At 36.5% G+C, this 24,615-nt stretch overlaps 1 protein-coding gene across 2 annotated transcripts; it reads left to right on the forward strand.

Annotated features, from left to right (window-relative positions):
- Window positions 1–24,615, forward strand: LOC149843361 (small ribosomal subunit protein bS16m/bS16c-like). 2 transcript variants are annotated; one of them, XM_090001799.1, is made up of 4 exons: window positions 1–277; window positions 397–442; window positions 699–743; window positions 24,269–24,615. In XM_090001799.1, exons 1-4 carry the CDS (start codon window positions 145–147, stop codon window positions 24,492–24,494), a joined length of 450 nt encoding a protein of 149 aa, XP_089857925.1. In that variant the 5' UTR covers window positions 1–144; the 3' UTR covers window positions 24,495–24,615. The 2 variants fall into 2 exon arrangements, with proteins under 2 accessions (XP_089857925.1, XP_089857926.1); XM_090001800.1 differs by lacking the exon at window positions 699–743.

Raw genomic sequence — 24,615 nt, forward strand, 5'->3', positions numbered from 1 at the left:
TCGCTCAAATCATAGTTCCCCAACTTCTAGCGTTTGGGCGTCTTCCAAATCCTCCTGTTTCTTCACCGAGTTCGTGATTTCTAACTGCCCATCTTCAAGAAAACCGAAAACAAGTTTCGCTTGGACGGGAAGAAGTGGGGGAAGATGGTTGTTAGGATTCGATTATCACGATTTGGGTGCAAAAACCGGCCGTTTTATAGAGTGATGGCAGCCGATAGCAGGTGCCCGAGAGACGGGAAGCATCTCGAAGTATTGGGTTATTACAATCCTCTTCCTGGTATTTGGTCTTTCCCTTGCGTTTTTCAAAAGAAAAATGCTTGTTGATGTTCTTTATTTTGGTGCCATTTTTTCATTTCCGTAACCATTCTTGAGAGATTAGTTTTGTGGGTAGTGCAGGACAGGATGGTGGTAAACGCATGGGGTTGAATTTCGATAGAGTCAAGTAAGTTTATCTCACTATGAATCCTCGTTTGGTATTTGTTGTTTAAGTTTTGCCTTTTCTTTCTAAGAATTCATTGGTGCTTCCAATTCGGATGTTTAATTAAAGAAATTGATTTCTTTTTTTTTTAGACATTTGTATTAGTTGGTTTCTTGTCATATGGTTTTAGCACTTTGATGGACTGGTTCTTTTTGGTTCAGTGAAAAAATAAGCATTTGTTTTTCGTTTTTTGCGGTTTGCTGATGTAATTTGTTTTCAGAGAGTTAGCTGCTCTGCTGCTTGGAAGTCCAACTTTGTGCTATTTGTGAGTTGGTGACTTTTTTTTTGTTGTTGTCAAGATGCATTTCATATAGCACTTTCGAGAGGATAGGTTTTACGGTTTTACGTAAGCATGAAAGTGATTGCTTTAGTATGTTACAACAACATTTGATCCTCAGATTTCAAGTAGACCTTGTAAGGGAATGCTTGTTACAAACTTTGGCACGTGCACTTCCCACACAGATGCAATTTATAGCCTACTCTTTGCTGAGCGAAGGATATTTTGTTCAAAATTTTGGCCATGGGATGAATGTACACAAAGGGCATGGAGCAATCTGGATATTTGTGGAATGGTTAACCTTCTTGTCTGCGTAGCCATATTTGTTAGAGATTGTAGATGCAGAGTAGGGCAGCACGGAAAGAGAACGATGTGAAAATGGTAGGGATTTACAGCTTGCTTCAGAGGGGATTATTTTCTGTTTGATGTCTTCTGTATCCATTTTCCATGTAGAGTCTGTGCACCAAAAATTGCGACCATTCATTTGGGTCTTATCCCATAACAACTGAATTTTGATTTTGAATAAATTTGTTAATTCGTATAGTCCATAACCACAACGGTCATAACATTGTCTGCAGTTGTAGAGTGACCTCACTTGAGGGTGAGTGGCATGGCCAATTGGCCAACTAATGTAGGGCTAACATCTTCCATTTGGCTATGAGAGCCCAAACTATGTGTAGTGGTTTTCCTCCCACTATTTGGAGATTTTCACTTGCATCTAAATCTTTATAATGACATTTTTATTTGACTAGGCTTAACTTTTATAACTAGATAATTTATACATATCTTAAACCCAGAATGATTTTCTTTTTTGGTTCATATCGCCGACCCCAATTGTTTTGGGATGAAGGCGTAGTTGTTGTTGTTAAACCCATGTACAAGACATGCTTTAAAAATAAATTTTCAGTTATCTATTTTGTCAATGGTGTGCAATTATATTAGAGGTAGGAAGATAACTGACTATACTTTCATCATTTTTTCAATCATATTATGAAGATAATGGTACTTTATGATTATGTGTGTGCTCTTTGAGCTATCTCTTCCACTCTTTATTAGGGTAATATCTGCCTGATTGTCACAATATATTTGCACTGGCTTGTGGACTATGTCTACTTTCAAATCCTTAGTGAAGCAGCTTATCCAAATGACAAAAATTGTAGCAACATTGCAGGAAATATACTTCACTTGCTATGTATGCTGAGCTATGCAACCTCGTTTCTTGCAAGACCATGACAATGCACTTCTCCAGAAAGAAAAATGTAAATAGAAGTAGATTTACTATAATCTTTATTTCTTGCAAAACTACTTAGAGTATTCAGTTATTTTTTATTATCTGCCTGATAACAACTTAAAATTTTTAGTGTCTTTCAATTAATGAAACATTCTTTTAACTGCTTGACAATGTGGCCAACTAGGGTTACTCGGGTATCAACTAAGAAGACCCACAAAACTAATACATGTTCTTGTATGCAATATGACATACATCAAGCTTCTAACAATTTGAGCATAAGGAACTTTTAATCTTGTTCTGCACCTAGATAGTCATTTTTACTTGACTTGACCCCTTTAGCTACAGGAGTAATCATCAGTTTACAATTACTTTCTCGACTTAGACATAAAATTCTAAATCTTTTATCTTGTGCAATCTTTATTCCAAGAACATAGGATGCCTTTCTGACGTCTTTCATCTCAAATTGTGAACTTAACCATGACTCTTTCATCTCAAACTGTGAACTTAACCATGACTTGGTTTTGATAATTATTTCATTGTCACTTCCAGTCAAAAGTATGTCATCTACATGAGATAAAATCACAAACTTTTTCCAACTTTCTAGATATAAACAGTGGTTGAGCATATTAGCCACATACCCAATTTTGACTATGGCTTTATGAAATGTCATTGTGCTCTTAATCAAGCTCATATCGGGATGATAAAACATATGTCCTTTTGGATATCCAACAAAACTATATTGTGCTGAATGATTATCCAATTCATCTCTTAATAGATCTAAAATCTTTAGACTGTTTGTAGATTCCCAGCTACGATTTTGCTACACCATTTTGTTATGGTGTGTTTGTGTGTAAAATTTATGTTCTCGACAATGTTCATAAAGTCATCTGAGCAATGTTGTGAAAAGCATTGAGGCGTAGCGAGGCGCTCCACCAAAAACTGAGGCGAGGCATAAGCCTCGAGGCGCAAAGCATAAGCCTCGAGGCGCAAAGCATAAGCCTCAAATTTTTTTTTTGAAAACTTAAAAAAAATTATAAAAAAATATCTAAAAATACAAATAAAAAAATGCTTTATTGTTGAAGCAACAACTAGTAAGAAATAGAAAATCTCAAATAAATACTAAAAAATCTAAGATTAACATGTAAAAGTAACTGATAAACTGATTATATAATAGCTGTGAAAAAAAACTGCACAGCATAACAGGATTAAAAAAAGGAAAAAAAAACTATACAACATAAAGCAGGATTAAAAAAACTATAAAAAGTAACTAAAAAACTGATTTTATAACTGAGAAACTGATTATATCGTCTTCTTCTGTGAAAAAAACTACACAGCATAATAGGATTAAAAAAACAGGAAAAAAACTACACAGCATAAAACAGGATTAAGAAAACTATAAAAAAGTAACTAAAATACTGATTATATAACTGAGATTCTTCTTCTTCTTCTTCTTCTTCTTCTGTCTGGTTTTAGCACTTTGATGGATTGCTTGGTTTGGTTCAGTGAAAAAATAGATATTTGTTTTTTGTTTCTATGGTTTGCTCATGTAGTTTGTCTTCAGAGAGCTAGCTGCTCCGCTGCTTGGAAGACTAACCTTGTGTTGTTTGTGAGTTGGTGAGTTTTTTTTTTAATGTCAAGATGCATTTCATATAGCATTTGTGAGAGGATAGGATTAACTGTTCTATGCGTGATGATGAAAGTGACTTCTTTAGTATGTTACAACTACATTTTTGTCATGAGAAATGAAGTAGACCCTATGTCACATAGACACGGCAAAAGGTCCCACGTACCATTTTTACATGGTCCGACACAGGTACCAGTACCAGGTGTGGCACAGGAATGTGCTGGGCGTGGGTCAGGTCGGGTCCAACTGAAACCCAACCCAAATCCCAACTCTCTCTCTCTTGCTATTTTTCCTCTGTCTCCACCCTAACCAGCGAGAGAATAAAAACAAGGGAAGGAGAAGACAAAGAAACAACGAGAGAGAGAGAGAGAGATCCATTTACTCACCAATGCATGGGCTAGCTTATATAAATGTCAACACTTAATCATGTTGAGAGGGTCATTCACACATGTATTGTGACTCTTCTGGCTGTGAATTCAAGCTAAGAAGCTCATCACTCATTGTAGAAAATGCAGTTTGATTGCTGTTGGTAATTCCATATCATTATGAAAATACAACTTCTTTTTCCTCTCTGCAGAGTAGTGAATGGACATTCTCAAGAAAGACTGCTCTTTTAAGCTAAAAATGTTGGTGCTTTCAGTCCAAGATAGGTTATAGTTTTGAAGTATTCCCTTGTCACGATGATGATGCTAAACTGCAGTTACTAGGATAGAGAATCAATACAAGTTGATGCGTGAAGCAAAAGTGGGGAAGTGGGTGTTAGGAAAAGTAGTATGAAGCCTAAAGTGGCATGAAGGAAGCAATACTAAAGCAGAATTAGAAACAATAGAACCGACATGGAAACAAGTAGAAATCACTGCAGAATCAATATGGAAAAGAACAGAGCAAAATTTTCAAAAAGCACACTTAACATCTTGGCGATGATAAAAAACACATCTAAGTTTTAGATATTATTAGAAACACCTAAATTTATGCTCTTTTAATTAAGGACACATCTTTGTCTATTTCAACTGGCTTTTCACTAACCAAATTGAGTTAAGCGGCTAAAGTTATTGATTTACCCTCAAAAGGTCTCCATCTCTCTGTTAAGGTTTCCCATGTACATTCTTTCTTATCCACCATTGTTTCTCACCTACCCAACTCTATTATCAAAGTTGCCTTCATCGGGGACTACTACTACTCATCCCATCCCTTCAATAACCATCATACATATAGGTGTTATACAAAGTTAAAAGGTAGGTGCATTCTTGAATGTTATTGAAAAGTGATTCTTTTTTAGAGCACTTTTTTGAGGCAAAATGGTATTTCTGGCACATATTTAGCAGCAACCTTGACAGAAGGATATTTAACAGCAACCTTTACAGAAGGAAACTCTGGCCTTTTCAATTTACCAGGAAAATATTTAGGTGCATTTTTTACAATATCCAGAACTGAGGTGTGTTTTCTATTATCGCCCAAAAACTTTAGTTGCATTTTAGAATTTCTTTTAATGTATAATATGAAAAAATTAGGAAGCGAGAGAAAAGCATGCAGTAAGTGATAGGAAGCAAGGAAGAAATGTTTGGGAAGCAGTTTGTGAAGGAAGTTTGAAGCACACTTCTCATTGCACAAGATGCATGCATCCTAGTAATGGAAAGCACATTTTATCATGCTCCCCCCTTCTTAGGAAACATGGTGCTTCATGCTTGCAAAACATGCTTCCTGGGAAGCTCACTTCCTAGTCTAGGGAGGCGCACCAATATCTATGTGCTGAACATTATAATAAATGAATGTTAGTGGCAACTGCCAAGTTGTTGCTTGCTATTAGGAGAGAGACTCCTTCAATGACCTCCATTTGCTGACCATTATCCATTTCATGATTGAGTTGTTAGACCCTAATAATGCTTATTCTCTGCTGTATGCATTTGATTAAGGGATTGCTTTCTAAACATTTTCTTTGATCACTTCATAATTTACATGAATACCTCGTTAACAAATGGGAAAATATGTCACATAGGTGCGGGTGCGGGTGCGGGTGCGGAATGTGGCACTTTAAAAAAACTTGGGTGCGGGGGTGTGGGGGTATATATATATATAACAGTTAACAGTAACACTAAAGAAATAAAAGACAATTATCATAATATCATCAAATCAATTAATCATGCACTATGTCACATGGGTGCGGGCGCGGGTGCGGGGATTCGGCACTTCCAAAAAACCTGGGTGCGGGGGTGCGGCAGGGGCAAAAATGTAATAAGTAATATATATATATATATATATATATATATATATATATATATATATATATATATATATATATATATATATATATATATATATAAAGGGGGTTGGGGAATAGGCGGGTTTTTTTTTTAAACTTTGCAGCTGTCAGCTGCTGTCAGTAGCTGACAGACAGCAGCTGTGCTCTGTCAGCAGCTGTGCTGACAGCTGCTGTCAGCAGCTGACAGACTAGCATAAAGTTTTTTTAAAAAAATTTCGAAGCCCATTTGGGCAATTTTTTTTTATTTTAAAAAATGGACATTAATGATCCTGGGTGCGGTCAACGCACCCAGGATCGAGTTGACCGCACCCGGTGCGGCACCCGCACCCGCGTCGAGTCGCGTCGACGCGGGTGCGGCACCCTCCTAGCCGAATCCCTGTGACATAGATCATGCATGTAATAAATCAAATTAACAATCTACAATTCTATTCTTCATCATAAAAACTACCACAATTAAATCAACCTAAATATATTATATAAACAATCAAATAAGTAAAACAAAATAGAAGTAAATTATACAGTATACTAATAAAAGAAGCAAACAATGAATAATTATTACATACCAAAAGTATATCCTACACAATGTATATGACGATGAGGTAATCGATCATAATAATTTTCTTCATCATTATCAAATGCATCATAAGAAGGAAGACTAAGCTTAGATAAGTCCATGTTTGTAATGTTGAAATCATGATCTCCCTCTAAGTCACACTCTTCTGGGTTTACATCCCAAAATTTGGATGATCTTTGTTTGCATTACAAGCTCAATTTGAAAATATTAAATAAGTATATTTAAATAAGAAATAGTCAAATAACTAAGAGAGCAATTAGTACCTGTATTCATCATTGGTTCGCAAAAATAGTCGAAGATTAGAATGAACATATACTAAATCCTCTGCACGCTTGCCGATGAGTTTGTTTCTCTTCATGTTGTGGATTTGAGAATATGTGTTTCAATTTCTTTCACAATAGGATGAACTAGCAGGCTGAGATAACAATCTCAATGCAAGACGTTGGAGAATAGGTGGTTCTGATCCAAATGTTGACCACCATGTGATAGGATCTATATTATCATTTTCTCTTGCTATTAATGCCTGTGCAGATAATTTCGAATATAAAAAATTTTCAAACTCTTGGATGACTTGATTTAGAATATGGGATTCTCGGTAAAGTCTTGTCATACACATATTTCTATGCCTTGATAGCTCTGAGTCTAAATTTGGAGGGACACGACCAACACCACCTTCATGTCTCTTCTTTGCTTAATATTTGGGATTGAGAGAATATGTCATACAATGCAAAGAAGTGTTGCTCTTATCTCATCTGCTGACTAAAATTGAATGAATATGATTAAAAATTTCTGAGTCATCCAATGCAAGATTTTTTTTCTTATGCTTGAAAACTACAATTTGTATTTTTTTAATCATATTATCCCACATTTCATAGACTTTGTGAAGCATGTGCTCATCTTAATCAACTTCTCTCAACATTTCCCAAATACATTGCATAAACCAAGGTTTTAAAACCTAGTGACTCGGGACTCAACTCATTCTTTATTGACTCGTGACTCTGCGGGTCAACTCGGTGACTCGGACCGGGTTTTGTTAACTTTTGATTTTAAAATAAAGACAATATATAAATTGTCATTTAAACATATAAAGGTTTGTAGAATGACTTAATTATTAGTTTAATTGATTAATAAGTAAAATAACATCAAGTAAAACTACTTTTAATTCAAATCTCACATTTACTAAAGAAACTATACAAGCAGGAACAAGTCTTTCAAATTTTCTTACAAATAATCCTGTATGAATGCTCAGCCAAGGATAGAATTCAACTCTCCTATGCCACATGCTACTTTTCCTGTAAAGTATGTCCAATACAATAACTTAGCAGCTGGAAACAGTGGAAGTTTTCCTCAAACTTCCAACCTATAAACATTTTTATTTTTTCTCTTTCAATAAAATTTACCTCAGAAGTGGGATAACTACATCAAACTTCTCTTCATAGCAGTTATCTCGTTTATCTGTATTGTATAGTATAGTTTACATAATCAGGTTCTGCTTTTCATGTTTTGACATCGGACCTATTATTGGTAAATTTTTGTTTTTGGCATGTTTTGGTGCAGCATATAGGGCTCTACCAGTGTATTTCTTCAAGAATTTATTAGTAATTCTCTGGCTTTTTTCATGGATTTTGCACATCATATGGTGATACTTCTATGTGAAGGCTTAGCAAACTATATTTGGCATAATACGATAAAAGATATCTCACAACTAAACGTCCAATCTCATTTTGTATAGTCTTATTTGTCAAATGTTGGATTTTTATGTTCTTAACTATAATTCATCTCATAATGGTTATTATGGTCCTTAAGCTTTCTAGGATCTTATTCATGTTCTATTGCAAGTCCATTTAGTTGCAGCAGTTACTTTTTTAAATGACAGAATCGAAGTTACCTTTTTTCAAGTGAGAATTTGTGCTACATTGCAATGTACACCTTCTGGTTGGTAACCTAACAAAAACTCTGCGTAGTAGGTCATTCTTATGTAAGCTCTGTGTGAGTTTCATTATGCTCAGATGTCTTTAAAATCTTGATGCCTTACTGGTCCTTTTCTGTTGGTTGGGTTTCATCTACTTTCAGACAGTATAAAATGAAATGTTGTATGTCAGCAAGCTAACATTATAAATTTGGATCTGTTGGAAGTATTTGTATATTCTTCTCATGTCCATTTAAATCCCAGAGGAAAAAAAAACATGGTTGAGTTGGTAAGCCTATCGTTATTATGCTATTTGTTCTTTGAAAAATGAACACTTACAAATGAAAAAATTGTCCATAGCCTTTGAGAAATGAAAAAAGAAAAAAGTGCCCAAAACTCTCCTGAGTCAGGCCGAGTTTTCTCAAAACGAGTTTACCTTGCTGGGTTGACTCGTTGGAGAGCCTAGCTAGCCGAGTCACCGAGTTGATTCGACGAGTTTTAAAACCTTGGCATAAACTGAATGAAGTATACGACTCTATCCCAAAACTCATTATCAATAATGAATTTCTTAATTTCTTGAGCCCTGACAACATTATCGGCACGATAGAATGTCAAATTCTCATAAGTCACTATGTTAACCAAAACATTTTCACTTCCTTGATCATTTTCACCATCACAATGATAGATGCAAAATGTGTTTCAACAACCTTCAATAATTTCAGATCAGAATGCCTATTAGATATAGCACTATCACGATGGTGGTTGACAACAAAATTCTTAATGTTTTTGACATTTTTTTTTAATTCCTCAATTCATGAACATAAAGCGGTGAATTTTCTTCTTCTTTTGGGTTGCAGGTGCTCTTTGTGGGTCAGATTGCTGTAAGCTACACAGGGAGTCCAAAAAATATAAGGATACCCACTCTCCAAACTGGAGCATTGTTTGTAATGATTTGCATTATTTTCTGATCACTCACTTCTTTTATTACTTCTATAAACAACAACTTCTTCAAATACTCAACATTTTTATATTGCTCAAATACATCAACTGCTTTTAAGAATACTGGGCCACTAAGCGAAGATGTAATAAAATTAATCAGTGGACGCCTTTGAATATTTGTCCACCCATTAGAAACAATAAAAACTATATTTTGTTCTCATGAATATTTCTTATTATCTAGCAATCTCTCAACATTTATCCTCTTTTCTGCAAGAATTGTCGTTCGTAGTTTCTCTGAACTTGGAGGTACATAGCCACTCAAGTTACAATTTACCAGTGAAATAACTAAATCATTCAAATAAGGATTTCAAACTCCATTATATGGAAGTGAGCTAGAATAAAAATACCTCCTTACTTTTCTATCCATCTCCTCCCTTCCATATGTATTGAATGATGCTTGTATCATTTCTCTTCCTCTACCTCCTGTTAAATTATGTTACGAAACCTTGTAATCTTATATATTATATATATATAAAGGATGATACACACATATATATGATATATATGATATATATATCCATTTATATATATAAAATATATATTTTCTTATTTTAGTCATAGGGGTAGTTTAGTCATTTTCACTATTTTACACACATTCACTTTTATGAATGTGATTGTAACTTATTTTTATTTTTTATTATTTATTTTTTTTATTCTTAATTTCTTTTCTTTTAAGTACCAAAAGGTACCTTGGGGGCCCCACTCAAATAGCTGTTGGGCCCTTCCAACGGTCACATTTGTGACCGTTGGAGGGGCTCCAACGTCTATGAGTGGAGCCCCTCCAAGGCTCCTTTTGGTTGTTATAAATAGGGGCTCTCCCCTTTGTATTTCTTCATGGCTTTGGGTCAAAGCCCAAGCATTCAATAAAACCTTTTATTCTTTTAGTGCATTTGTGAGATTGATTTGTGCTTTTGTGAACAAGTGTTCTAAAGTGTTCTTATTGTGCATGTGTGCACGTATTTGTTATCAAGAATATTAAGGTCTTGATCTTAGTATCTTGTTGAGGATACTTTCACATGGTATCAGAGCCTCGTTGAAGAAGGAGGATCGTGCATTTCTTCATTTGTTTTGAGTGTCTTGAAAACATGCCTTCAAGCTATTGGAGTTTGAAGTGGATCATTTTCTTCGGGCAATATTTTAGAAGCCTCTTTTATCAAGAAAGACTTGAAAATCTTTTGAGGTACATGTTATTTTTCAACTTCTATCATCTTTAATGGGCGAAAAGGACCCTCACTTCTCCCTTGGGTTTAAACTTAATGGTTCAAATTATCATGTTTGGGCTGGTAATATGGAAGCCCATATTAAAGGAAATGGGCTTTGGGGGTATATTCAAGGTTCGATATCGGAACCCGAACCAGAAATTACAATCGTTGAAAAGTGGGATATTAAGATCCTTGAAGAGAAAGAAAGACAAAAGGCTCTTGAAGAGTATTCAAGAAAGCATGACGAATGGGAGATGAAAAACTTCAAGATCTTGTCTTGGATTTTTTCATTCGTTGAAACCAAGATAAACGCCAACATCATTAAGTTCAAAAAGGCTTCCAAAGCTTGGTTATATCTTGAGAAAATGTATACTTCAAGAGATTTGTCACACAAGTATTATGTCCAAAAAAGGGCATTGACCCTCCAACAAAATGAGATGACTATTCAGGAATATTTTGCCGAATTATCTTCTATTTGGGACGAGCTAGCTATGCTTGAACCAAAATGGAGTGGAGAAACGATCGAATTAAGGCACAAACAACTAGGGATGGCAGTGGGGCGGGGCGGGGCGGGGGACAAGGTTTCCACCCCCGCCCCGCCTCAAAATTTTATCCTCCACCCCCGCCCCGCCTCCGCGGCGGGGATGGATTTTATCCTCCACCCCTGCCTCCATCCCCGTTTCATACCCTTCATCCCCGGTCCAAACGGGGATGAGGCGGGGCGGGGCGGGGCGGGGATATTGCGGGGAAAAGTGGTCGGGGCGGGATTGGGGCGGGGATCGTGGCGGGGACGGGGCGGGGCGGGGAAAAGTGCACGTCCACCCCTGCCCCCGCCTCCGCGGCGGGGATGGATTTTATCCTCCACCCCCGCCTCCATCCTCGTTTCATACCCTTCATCCCCGGTCCACTGCCATCCCTACAAACAACTAGAGGAAGATCGGTTCTTCAATTTTCTAAATGAACTTAGACCCGAATTTGAACAAATTCGGTCCTCCCTTTTCGCCGCCTTCACATCTCCCTTAATTGAAGATGTAATCACTAAGTTAAGTGGTGAAGAAACCCGTATGGGGATCAGTAAGAGTAATCCTAGCATTTTTGCTACCTCTTCTACTCAAGAAGATTGTGAAGGGGTTAATGTCGTGTCAAGACCGGGGAATAATGTGAAGGCCTACAAACCTCCTCACTTTAAGAATCAAGGTTAAGGAGGAAACGATCGATATGGCAAGAGAGACTATAGCAAATTAAATTGTCATTTTTGTAAAGAACCGGGGCATATCAAACCCATTTGCCCTAAATGGAAAAAATTTATTGCAATGACTATAACATCCCAACAGGAGGAACGGCCATCATCATCAAATGGGTCTCTTTCTCTTCAACAAATAGTGGAAGCTTTACAACCTCTTCTCAAGGGAGGCATTTCCGGTGCTGCTATGTCAACTTCTTCTCGTCCCGGTAAGACATCTTGGCTTTTAGATTCCGGTGCATCTTTCCACATGACCCCAAGTGCTTATTCTCTTTCTGATTTTTCTAAAAATACTCTTCTATCTTTTGTCTCAACGGTTGATGGAACACCTCTTGAAATTAAAGGGATAGGCAATTTTGAAAAACAAGATTTCTTTGTTCCAAAAATTCGTCTTATACCAAAATTAAATTTAAATTTACTTTCGGTCTCTCAACTCTCGGACCATGGTTGCGATATAAAATTCTCGTCTGATAAATGTTGGATACAGGATCGTCGGTCCGGGAGGTTGATTGGGGAAGGCTCTAGAAGAGGAGACCTCTACTATGTTGCTTTTCTCTAAGTTCCCAAGAATCAATTTTGTAATATTGTTCAAAACAAAGATATTCATGTATGGCATAAGAGATTGGGACCATGGTTTTAAAACTCGCTGAGTCAACTCGGTGACTCGGCTCGGCCCTCCAGCGAGTTAACCCAACAGGGTAAACTCGGCTTGCCTTGACTCGGTCTAACTCGGCCGAGTTCTGGGATATTTGAAATTTGATTTTTTGGGTATTTCAAAATAACAGTTTAATAATAAATAATAAATTGCAAGACAAACCAGTTCAAAGATACAATAATCTATCAATCTTTATGTGTTGATTAAACATATTGGCAAAAAAAATGATTCAAAGATCTAACAAAAAAGTGAAGCATACACGTATCAGTGCTTGTACTTCATGTTCTGGTGTTGGGTGCCTTTGAGTGTTGTTTTATGAACACATATCATATCCTTCATTGTATATAAAAATACATTTTTGTACAAAATCTGTATCACACCTGTGCATAACAATCTGTACCTTGTCATCCTTATTTTTTGACAGAAACACCCATATCATACCAGTTGTGCTGATCTTGTACAGTAAGCTTGTACATGTATCCATGTGACAGCATTTCCCTTGGTCATAATTGGAATTTCTTATGGTGATTCATTCTCTTATTGTTGTTTTACCTTGTTGCAACTAATTCAATCTGGCTTTTTATGCAAGATGATGTGTTGCTGTTCTCAATGAGGTGAGATCACTAGAAAGGATCAAAGGAAAGCTAACAAAAGCTAGGGTGTCTTCTGGAGAAGTTTAGCTGAAATTCCTAAACCATTCTATTTAGAAACTTGAGTTTAAGTATGTTTCTAGACTCAGTTACATGGGGCCTTCATTGAATACCAAAGACATGCTTGTTATGAAGAAGTTTTTTCATGTAACTTGATCTTTCCATGTGACCTTGTTATGAAGAAGTTTGTACTTTTTCTACTCTGAACTTGCAATTTTTTATTGTCAACTCTTTAGACTATATGTTTACTGAAAAACATGGTTTGAGACAAATTATATATTGTTTTTCTTTTAAAATCAAAAGTTAACAAAACCTGGTCTGAGTCACCGAGTTGACCCGCCGAGTCACGAGTCAATAAAGAACGAGTCGAGTTCCGAGTCACGGGTTTTAAAACCTTGATTGGGACATCCCAACATTGTTAAAATCTCTTACTTGCCTTTTATTAAACATCTTTGTAAAGGAGATTTTTATGTAATGAATGTATTCTTGGGAAGATGAAAAGTCTACCTTTTACTCAAAGATCCATGTTTACGACAAAACCCTTTGAAATTGTTCATTCCGATGTATGGGGTCCGGCTCCTGTGATATCTAAAGGAGGATTCTCATATTATGTGATTTTCGTGGACGATTACACTAGGTTTTGTTGAATATACTTTCTTAAACATGAACATGAAGTTTTTTCAACATTTAAGACTTTTCATATGATGGTTTTAAATCAATTCAATGGAAGTTTAAAAATTCTTAGGTCTGACTCTAGAGGTGAATACCTTTCAAACGAATTCAAGGGTTATCTTGAAAGCTTTGGCATTCTCCATCAAAAATCTTGTCCAAAAACTCTTTAACAAAATGGGTTAGCTGAACTAAAGCATAGGCATATCATTGAAACAACTAGAACCTTGCTCATTTCGCAAAATATTCCAAAGAAACTCTGGGCTGAGGCAACTCTTACTTCAGTCTATCTCATAAATAGACTTCCATCAAAAAATTTAAACAAGATTTCCCCATTTAAAAAATTATACGAAAAAAAACCTGATTATAGCAGGTTAAGGGTTTTTGGATGTAAATGTTTTGTCCTTACTGATAAAAATGACAAACTTTCTCCAAAGGCCATTCCTTGTGCCTTTATTGGGTATTCTGAAACCGAAAAGGGTTTTCGTTGTTATGATGTTAAGAATGGCAAATTGTATGTTTCCAGAAATGTGAGTTTTTTGGAAAATCTTAGTGGCTTCGAAAGTCTTGAATCTCATGATGAGAATGTAGATTATTCATTTCTATTTGATCTACTAGGTAAAGACGATGATACTAGTGATGATGAGTCAAATCAGAATGACTCAAGTGATATTGAAACCGAGGAAATCATTCCTCTGATCTCCCCATCTCATCAACATATTGATGAAGAACCACATAGAGATCCCATCACCTATATTCATAGAGATAGAAACACATTTAGAAGTGCTCTTGAAAGATATGATGATGCTAGTAGGATTCTTCCTCAAAGTGAGGAGAACCTTCGTAGAACCGAAAGAAGTAGAAAAGCTCCCTCTAGGTTCGTCTCATATGACTCATTTTCACCTAAATATAGAGCTTGTCTTAGTGTCATTCATTCTTACATAGAACCTAGAAACTTTCAGTAAGCACGTAAGTGCCCTGAATGGATAGTTGCAATGAAAAATGAACTTGGAGCTCTGAGAAGAGCCAAAACCTGGGAATTTCAAGACCTTCCTAAAGGTAATAAAAAATAGGGTGTAGATGGGTATTTAAGGTTAAGACTAAGAGTGATTGATCTCTTGAGAGATATAAAGCTTGATTGGTTGTAAATGGATATAGCCAAGAATATGTGATTGACTATTAGGAAACCTTTGCTCCTGTAGCTTGAATGGTCACTGTCCGATGTCTTATAACTATTGCCTCAATCAACAAGAAGAGCATCTATCTTTATGTAGTTGATATGATTTTCACCGGAGATAACATAAAGAAGATTGAAGAGACAAAAAAGAAACAGGCTAATATAGTCGAGATGAAAGATTTGAAACATTTGAAGTATTTTCTTGGGCTTGAAATAGCTTACTCTTCAAGGAGATTGTACGTGTCCCAACATAAGTATACTAGATATTTGGTTGTGAAAGCAAGATTAGTATATGACTCAAAACAGGTAAATTCTTCCTTGAAGGCAAATTTGAAGATGAGGGCAACTGATGTTGTTGAGCTAGAGGATCCCGTAGTATATAGGCAGTTAGTTGGGAGCTTTATATATTTGACTCAGAGTTACCGGAAGCGCCTAGGGTAAAGGGGAAGCGCACTTCGGAAGCGCGAAACGTCACGCTTTCGAAGCGTGAGGGGAAGCGTCCCCCTTTTTTGGGAAGCGCGCAGGAAGTGCGTTTCCCTTTTATGGGAAACACGCTTCCCATTTATGGGAAGCACGCTTCCCCCACGCTTCCCCCTCGCTTCCCCCATTTTTTTTCATTTTTTTTCGCTTCCCCCTCACTTCCGGTTCACTTCCTAGGTCGCTTCCGAGACGGTTCATAATTTTCTTCTAAGTGGTCCCCCGCTTCCTACATTTTTGAAAGTGCCTCACTTCCCACTCCCACTTCCCGTATCGCTTCCCGCTCCCGCTTCCTCAACTGACAACTCTGATTTGACTATATCCCGACTAGATATAATTCATCATGTAGTCAGTCAATTTATGAGTGCTCCTAGATCAATTCACTTTACAACCGTATTCAGAATCAGGTATGTTAGAGACTCTATGCACTATGGTATATTTTTCTCATCCTCATTTGGCAAAGAGTTGAGAGCTTTTTGTTATGCTGACTTTGGAGGTTTTACTAGAGATAGACTTTCCACTATAGGGTTTTGTGTTTTCCTTAGAAGTTCCTTGATCTCGTGTTAGAGCAAGAAGCAACAAAGGATTGCTTTGTCTACTGCAAAAGCAGAATATAGAGTTATGACTCAAGTTGTGGCTGAGATTATTTGGATAAGATGACTATTAAATAAATTAAGAATTTTATGTGAAAAGTGAACTCGGCTATATTGTGATAATACGAGTGATATTCACATTGCCAAGAATCTAGAGTTTCATGAACGCACCAAGCACATTGAAATAGACTGCCATTATACAAGAAGGGCTTATGAAAATGGAATTATAGCTTTGGAGCATATTAATTAAAAGAATCAGATTGAAGATGTGTTTACAAAAAGTCTTTCTCCTTTGCATTTCAGTTTTTTACTTTCCAAACTTGGAATGATTCCTTTACATCCTTCCAAGTTTGAAGGGCGGTATTGAAAGTCTATGTAATATATCGTAGTATAGTTATGTTTAATATAACTTAACGAGGGCCTTTTGTACTTACCCTAGTAAGAGGGGGTACATTGGTCGACCCTTTTTATGTAAGAGTGAGCTCTCTCTCAAAACATTAAGTATTGAATACAACTTTCATTCTTCTTGTCCACTTTAAACCTTTCGTAACCCTTGCTTCCCTCTCTTTTCTCAATACTTCTAACATAATAAACCCTCGTATTGTGTTATGAGTGTGTGTCGTATCGCAAAACCCAAAAGTAACGATATGTATCGTACCATATCATACAATACGGTCCTTACAACACTGGTTCTAATGTAACCTCAAATTTGAGATCTCTTGTGTATTGATTAAATGGAAGGATCTTGGGTAGTGAGATTAGGCCAAAGTTTTGGTTATTGCAGAACTGTTTGCTGGAACGTTTGGTTAAAAAATCTTCAGATGTGAACTGTAGGTTTTGTTTACATAATTCCAGCTTGGTGAGTGTTATTGTCAATTTTGTAGTAAGTTGGGAGAAAAAGGTACCTGAATTTCTGTCTTACCAGAATGGTGATAGTGATGTAATAGCAGTGTTTTTTACCGATTAGTTCATAGAAATATATATTGAAGAATATGTTTAGCCCAGAATATTCTAATGTGTACAACGATCAGAGAAGACTTTGGCAACAATAAACAGATGCTTGGAGGAAGCCATAATCTTTTCAGGCAAATTATCATTTCTACGCTTTGAAGGACCATATGACACAGGTACCATAAATTCCAATGGTTCGTAGTTGGAGAGTAGTGTTTGTACAGTCTCAAATATGGTATGAAATTTGGCCACAGATCAACTATTTGACCATTTTTAACGTTATATGATCTTGTTGGAGCCGATGGTGGCTGATAAAAGTGAACCTGTAGGGTCCTATAGGGCTCTGCATCCTATGACAAGTTCTGTTGTGTATGATGAAATGAAATGGGGATCTTCGAAACACGAGCTTAGATTCACAAGGGCAAGTGTCAAGAATGACACCAAAGCATAACCCTTAAAAAGGGTATAACTGGAAACAAAATAAAAATAAAAATGTATTCTTTATTGATATGAAAAACCAATTGCTTAAGAAGCATTGGGATTAAATACAAGAGGGGCTGCACCCCTTTATATACACAGCAGAAAGAGGACTCAATAGAGCTGTTTGAACTAGATCAGGACTTGACTAGCAACAGTCATTCTAGTTCAAATTGAACTAGATGACATAAAGACAAAAATAAAAATAAAGAAAAAAAATTACAGAAAAGAAAGAAATGAAAAATATATTTATATATATAATAATATAATATTATTATATATATATATATATATATGTACAGTTTTACATTTTAACACTCTCCCTCAAACTTACGGTACAATGAGCGAAAGTTTGTCTAAGTGAAAGTTAAATCGAGGAGCAGCGAGAGGCTTTGTAAAGAAGTCTGCTAACTGATATTCTGAAGTGACATATGGCAGATCAATTATCCCATGTAGATATTTCTCTCTGACGTATTTACAATCCATTTCGATGTGTTTGGTGCGTTCATGGAATGTTCTGTTATTGGCAATGTAGATCGCACTTTTGTTGTCACAACACATTTGTGAAGCCTTTGTCGCTTCAGCTCCCATGTTAGCAAGCAGTCGTCGGAGCCAAACTACTTCCATGGTCGTGGTTACCATGGCTCTGTATTCAGCTTCGGTGGATGAAAGAAATATCTTCTGCTGCTTTTTATACCTCCACGAGATCAATGATTCCCCTAAAAAGACACAAAAGCCAGTGGTTGAGTGTCTGTTATTGGGATCACATCCCCAATCAGCATCAGTATATGCAATTAAATCAAAAGAAGAGAAGGAAGATAAGAAAAGTCCTCGTGAAAGAGAGGACTTGATGTATTTGATAATACGCATGACTGCTCCCATATGAACAGAAGTAGGAGCATGTTGAAATTGACTTGTTGTGTGAACAGCATGTGCTATATCTGGTCTGGTAATGGATAGATAGGAAAGTGCCCCGACAAGCTGTCTGTAAGGAGTAGGGTCTGCAAGAAGTTCTCCATCATCAATCTTCATTTTAACATTAACAACTTCTGGAGTGTCAACTTTCTTATCATCAGTAGTACCAGACCTGAAAACAATATCAAAAGCAAATTTAGTCTGAGATAATGAATATCCTCTAGGAGAATAAGCAACTTCAATGCCTAAAAAATATCTCAACAAGCCCAAATCAGTCATTTCAAAATGAGATTTAAGAAGTGTTTTGATTGTTTCAACTCCCTGTTTATCGCTTCCGGTGATGATCATATCATCCACATAGAGAAGAAGCACAATGATCCCTGCATCAGAATTCTTAATAAATAAAGCAGTGTCAGTTAAACAAAATTGAAAATCAATATCAATCATAACACGACTAAACCTATCATACCAAGCTTTTGGTGCTCGTTTAAGTCCATAAAGAACTTTTTCTAAGCGAAGGACTTTACCCTTAGGAATATTTAGACTAGGAGGGGGTTCCATGTATACTTCTTCAACTAGCTTTCCATTTAAAAAAACATTTTTGACATCCATTTGAAAAATAGACCATTTTTTGATAAAAGCTAAGGCAATTAAGGTTCGGACAGTTGTCATACGAGCCACCGGAGCAAAGGTTTCTTCATAATCAATCCCATATTCTTGGGCATAACCTTTGGCTACTAAACGGGCTTTATATCTTTCAAGAGTGCCATCACTCTTGGTTTTAATTTTATAAACCCATCGACATCCTATAGTTTTCTTCCCTGGAGGAAGATCTTGAATATTCCATGTAGAAGCTTTTTCAAGTGCATCTAATTCAACTTTCATGGCTTCTATCCATTTGATATCATTTTTTGCTTGAAAATATGTGGATGGTTCTTCATATGAGTGAATTAATACAATAACTGCCCTATATGTGGGTGAGAAAGACTCGTATGATACAAACTTTCCTAGAGGCCTCGAGACTCGGGATGATTGTCTAGTTGGAATGTTAGAATATTTTTCAAGTGCACATGGAGGATTAGACTCTTGTTGCCTGGAATATTGAATACTAGTATCTCTATAAACTTCTTTATTTTCAACATTAAGATCAATAATTCTTTGATCATCATCAAAGTTACAGTCAAGGTCATATTCATCAGATGTTGATGTTAGATCTAGCAAAAAGGAGTACTCAGTGATGTCTTTTAATTTTCTAAAATAAAAAAGCTCTCCTTTTCAAGAAAGGAAACATTTTTAGACACATATAGTCTATTATTTTTAAAGTCAAAACATCTATAATCTTTCTGTTTTTCAGCATATCCTAAAAAAGCACAAGGAATCGTACGAGGGGAAAGTTTATCATTTTTGTCAGTAAATATGAAACATTTGCACCCAAATATTCTTAGTCTAGAGTAGTCTGGAGAAATGTTCATAAGTTTTTCAATGAAAGTGATATTTTGTAACAAAGAAGATGGCATCCTATTAATGAGATAGGTGACAGTTAAGGCAGCTTCTGCCCAAAAGTCTTTCGAGGTTTGATTTGCGATTAATAAAGTCCTAGTGGTTTCTATAATATGGCAATGTTTTCGTTTTGCCAGTCCATTTTGTTGAGGTGTATAAAGACAAGATCTTTGATATGTGATGCCATGCAATTTAAGATAATTTTGAAAATCTGTGGATAAAAACTCTCCTCCTGAATCTGTGCAAAAAATAGTAATATCATTTTGAAACTTGTTTTTAACCATATTATGAAAAGTTTGAAAGTATGAAAATACTTCAGACTTATGTTTGAGAAAGTAAATCCACGTATGTCGAGAGAAATCATCGACAAAAATAACATAGTAAACAAATCTTCCTTTAGAAATTACTGGTGCAGGACCCCAAACATCCGAGTGTATTAATTCAAGTGGTCTTGAAGAGAAAAAGGTTCTGTTCTAAAATGATAATCTTTTCATTTTGCCGAGAATACAATATTTACAATCAAATGATTCAGAGTTACAAAATTTTCCTAGATTTGGAAAATGTTGGATTTTGGCTATATGTGGGGTGACCAAGTCTCTTATGCCACAGTTCCAACTCTATTTTTTGAATATTATAACAAAAAGCTTTCTTCGACATTTCCAAAAAATTCATGTAATAGAGTTCTCCTTCTCTATGGCCTTCCCCAATCAGCTTGCCTGACTGGCGATCCTGTACTCAACAACCATGAGAAGAAAAAGAAATATTACACCCATAATCAGAAATTTGAGATAGAGATAAAAGATTTAAATTTAATTTGGGAACATGTCTAATTTCTGGAATAGAAAATTTCTTTGTTTTATAATTTTTTTTTAAAATTTCCTATTCCTTCTATTTCAAGAGAAGTCCCATCAGCAGTAAAGACCTTTGACACACTTTTTATTTTTAACACATTTGGATAGACTTTGATTATTTGGGGTCATATGAAAAGATGCACCAGAGTCAAGGAGCCAAGAAATTTTACTTGGATCAGAAAAAGATGAGGTTGTTGCGCCGGTTGAAGCTTCAGATGAGGAAGATGCACCTTTGATGAGAGGCTGAAGAATCTCCATTAGTTGGGCCAGGGAAACTGGTGCATCCTGATCTTTAGGCTCCGATTCAGCAATTGCAGCTCTTTTTTCTCTCAACTTCTTAAGTTTGGGACATTGTGGTCTGTAGTGCTCCGGTTCATGACAGTGATGACAAATAACTTTCTTCTTATCATAGTCACCATTTTTTCGATTAAAGTGAGGAGGCCTATATGATCGAACATGATTCTCTGGTCTAGACACGGCTAAAACAGAATTATCTTTAATTTTTGTAGAACCTTTCCGGAGACGATTTTCTTCCATTGTTAACTCTTCAATAGTTTCAACAATAGAAGGAATTTTTCCCCGGTGAAGTAGGGCCGATTTAGTGGTTTCAAATTCCGGCCTTAATCCAATGATAAACTGGTAAAAATGTTCAGCATCAAGTTGTTTCTGACGAAGCTCGATGTCTTCGGCACAATGCCACTTTGGTTCTAAAAGGAAAAGTTCTTCCCAAAGTTCGGACAACCCATTATAATATTTACGAATAGTTTTGTCTCCTTGTGTCATCATTCAAACTTTTTCTTGGAGGTTGCACACGTGTGCAATATCTTTAAGGGAATACATATTCTTAAGGTATTCTCATGCCTTATCGGCATGATCAAATTTGGCAAGACTTGAGCATTTTTTAATGTCAACGCTATTGATAAGCCATGACATTATTTTCGCATGAGATATTCTCCATTCTTTTCATTTCTTCTCGTATGAGGCAATAGCCTTGATTTTCTCTTCTTCCGATAGAGGAATCTCTTTATCTCCCTCCTTTTTAGTAAGAGATAGCTTAGGTTCCGAATCGGAACCATCCACAATCCCCCGTAGGCCTTTTCCCCATATATGGTGCTTCATGATTGAAGTCCATGTTACATAGTTCGTATCACTTAGTTTCATAGGCATGACGGTGACTTTATCATTGTCATCTATAGATTACAAGGAGGGAAAGAATAGGGATAAAAGAGAAACAAGAAGGAAAATGAAAAAGAAAGAAGAAAAAAAAACAATACAACAAGATGTGAAATCTTTCCCAATAAAGTGATAAAACACTTCTCTTCAAGTGGCGAACACTTTTGCGAACGGGCATGGAAACCGAGGCAGCTTTTTCTCAAGATTTAGTACTTCCGCAGCTCTGATACCATGAAATGAAATGGGGATCTTCGAAACACGAGCTTAGATTCACAAGGGCAAATGTCAAGAATGACACTAAAGCATAACCCTTAAAAAGAGTATAACTGAAAACAAAATAAAAATAAAAATGTATTCTTTATTGATATGAAAAACCAATTGCTTAAGAAGCATTGGGATTAAATACAAGAGGGGTTGCACCCCTTTATATACACAGCAGAAGAGGACTCAATAGAGCTGTTGGACTGTGTCAGTCCAACAGCTCTATTGCTAGTCAAGTCTGGACAGGACTTGACTAGCAACAGTCATTCTAGTTCAAACTGAACTAGATGACATAAAGACAAAAAATAAAAATAAAGAAAAAAAATTACAGAAAAGAAAGAAATGAAAAATATATTTATATATAATAATATAATATTATTATATATATATGTACAGTTTTACATTTTAACATATGATATCCTCCTGAGGTGCTTCTTTTGAAGTGGCTCTTAGAGGACCTTATCCAAGATTGTATCTGATTTAGATAATTTTCTTATGCCCATCTTAATTGAAATTTACATCTAGAATATCCCATCTGTATTTCCTTTAATAGGCATCTAAAAATGGGAATGAATATTTGTTTGGAGATAAGAATTTCTCTGTGATTTTTTGGGGGATGAAGATATTTTATTTAAAAACCAAAAAGTGAGGAGTCACAAAGTACAATCAAGAAGTAAGCAGCTTAATCCGATCATGAATCACCAATCCCAATTCTGTTCATTCCTATCCATCCAATATTAGAAAGAATCCAATTATTCCCAGCATACAAATCAACAGCACGATGTAAAGAAATATGTATCTGCCATTTTTTGCCTTTTGGCTAAATCCACCTTGCTGTTATTAACTCCCTAACAGAGCATTCTGTCAAGATTTCAAAGTGCAGATCCTACCATCCCAATCTAACAACTTCCTGAAAGTAGGGGCATCATCAGAAGATAGGTCACAGTTTGCCATAGATCCTATGGAGTCAAGTGTAGACCACTTGACAGGCTTTGTTCCAGCAATCGGATGTGAATTGTTGCCTTTAGTAAGGTATTATTACGTTTCAGCCCATCCTCCCTTGCATGATGACATAGAACACATCTGTTGACAGCAAAATCCTTTGGCTTTAAGATGTGGATGTGTCAGTGTTGTGACCTGTGATATCAGCCAAGCAAATTTCTCTTCTCTTGGAGACATCCCAGGTATGCACAGCTTTGAAACCACAAAGAAGCATGCCAGTGATAAGAAAAACAAATAGCATGTAGAAACAGAAAATGGTAGCTGATCATGAATGCCAACAAATGATCGCAGTCAGGACCCATCGGCAAACTGCTACACATTAACAGCTCCTGAAGTTTAGCAGCCTCCTGTATTTCTGCTCCTCTTGGAATTTTACACTGATCAATCACCCATCCAGTGAGACTTTTCCAGCATTCAGTCACTTTCTTATTCTTATCTCTGTCCAAAACATAAAGCCAGGGGAAATGACGCATGGGGAATGTCTAAGACTCTAGCACTAACGGATTGTGCCAAAATGCTAACGAATGCCTGTCATCGTAGGATTTCTCTGTGATTTTAAACAACACAAGCTGCCTGTTTTATGCTAGTTGAATTGAAGTGCTCTGCCCAGCACATTCCAATAACATGGTCTTATTCTAACAGAGTGCCTTTTTCCCCTGATCATGAGTCTCTGACCAGTTCATGCAACTCACCGTTGATTTTGATCCATGCACATCTATACTTGTCCCATACACACTGAGCAGGTTGCATGAGTCAGTGTTCCTGTTTCTAGGATGATTTCATAATGACCATGATTTGAATGTGAGCTTCATATTTTTATTTTCCGTGTTCTGTCTTGTGGTCTTTTCACATAAGGATTAAGGTTTGATATATTGATGTTTCATAGATCAAAATGGTACTTGTATGGCTCGTAGCACTCCTCCCCTTTTTTATCCCTGTTTCTCCTTAAGTTTTATTTGTGTTTCTGTGCATCTGTGTGTGTGGTGCTCTTGCTTTTCCTTTTTGTGTAGTCTTAAGGCTGGGATAAATGTGAACACTGAAGCCCTACAGCGGGGAAGGTTTCATTCATGATGGTGATAATGATCATGATCGTGATGATGATATTGTTTTGTAAGTGCAGATATTGGTTATCAGTTGGTGCTCAGCCGTCTGAGCCGGTGCAACGAATTCTTTACCGGGCAGGGCTTTTGCCTCCACCTCCTATGCTGGCAATGACACGTAAAGGTGGAGCTCGTGATCCCCATGCAGTTGATCCTTTGAGCGGCCGTCCTCTCCCTTTCTGTAAGCCAGAGGATGATGCCAAGAAAGATGAAGCCGAAGCCGAAGCTGAAGCAGCAAGCTCTTGAAAGGTGGTAGGCAGTGTAGTTCAACATATATTGATGAATGGGCAGAAGTCTTCCATGACTAGAGGAAATTCTTGAGATCATTGTTATATGTTGCCTGTATCAGATGATAATGAGCGTACCA

This window comes from Nuphar pumila, chromosome 3 (genome assembly GCF_984573655.1).
Source record: "Nuphar pumila chromosome 3, dmNupPumi1.hap1.1, whole genome shotgun sequence".
Classification (NCBI taxonomy): domain Eukaryota; kingdom Viridiplantae; phylum Streptophyta; class Magnoliopsida; order Nymphaeales; family Nymphaeaceae; genus Nuphar; species Nuphar pumila.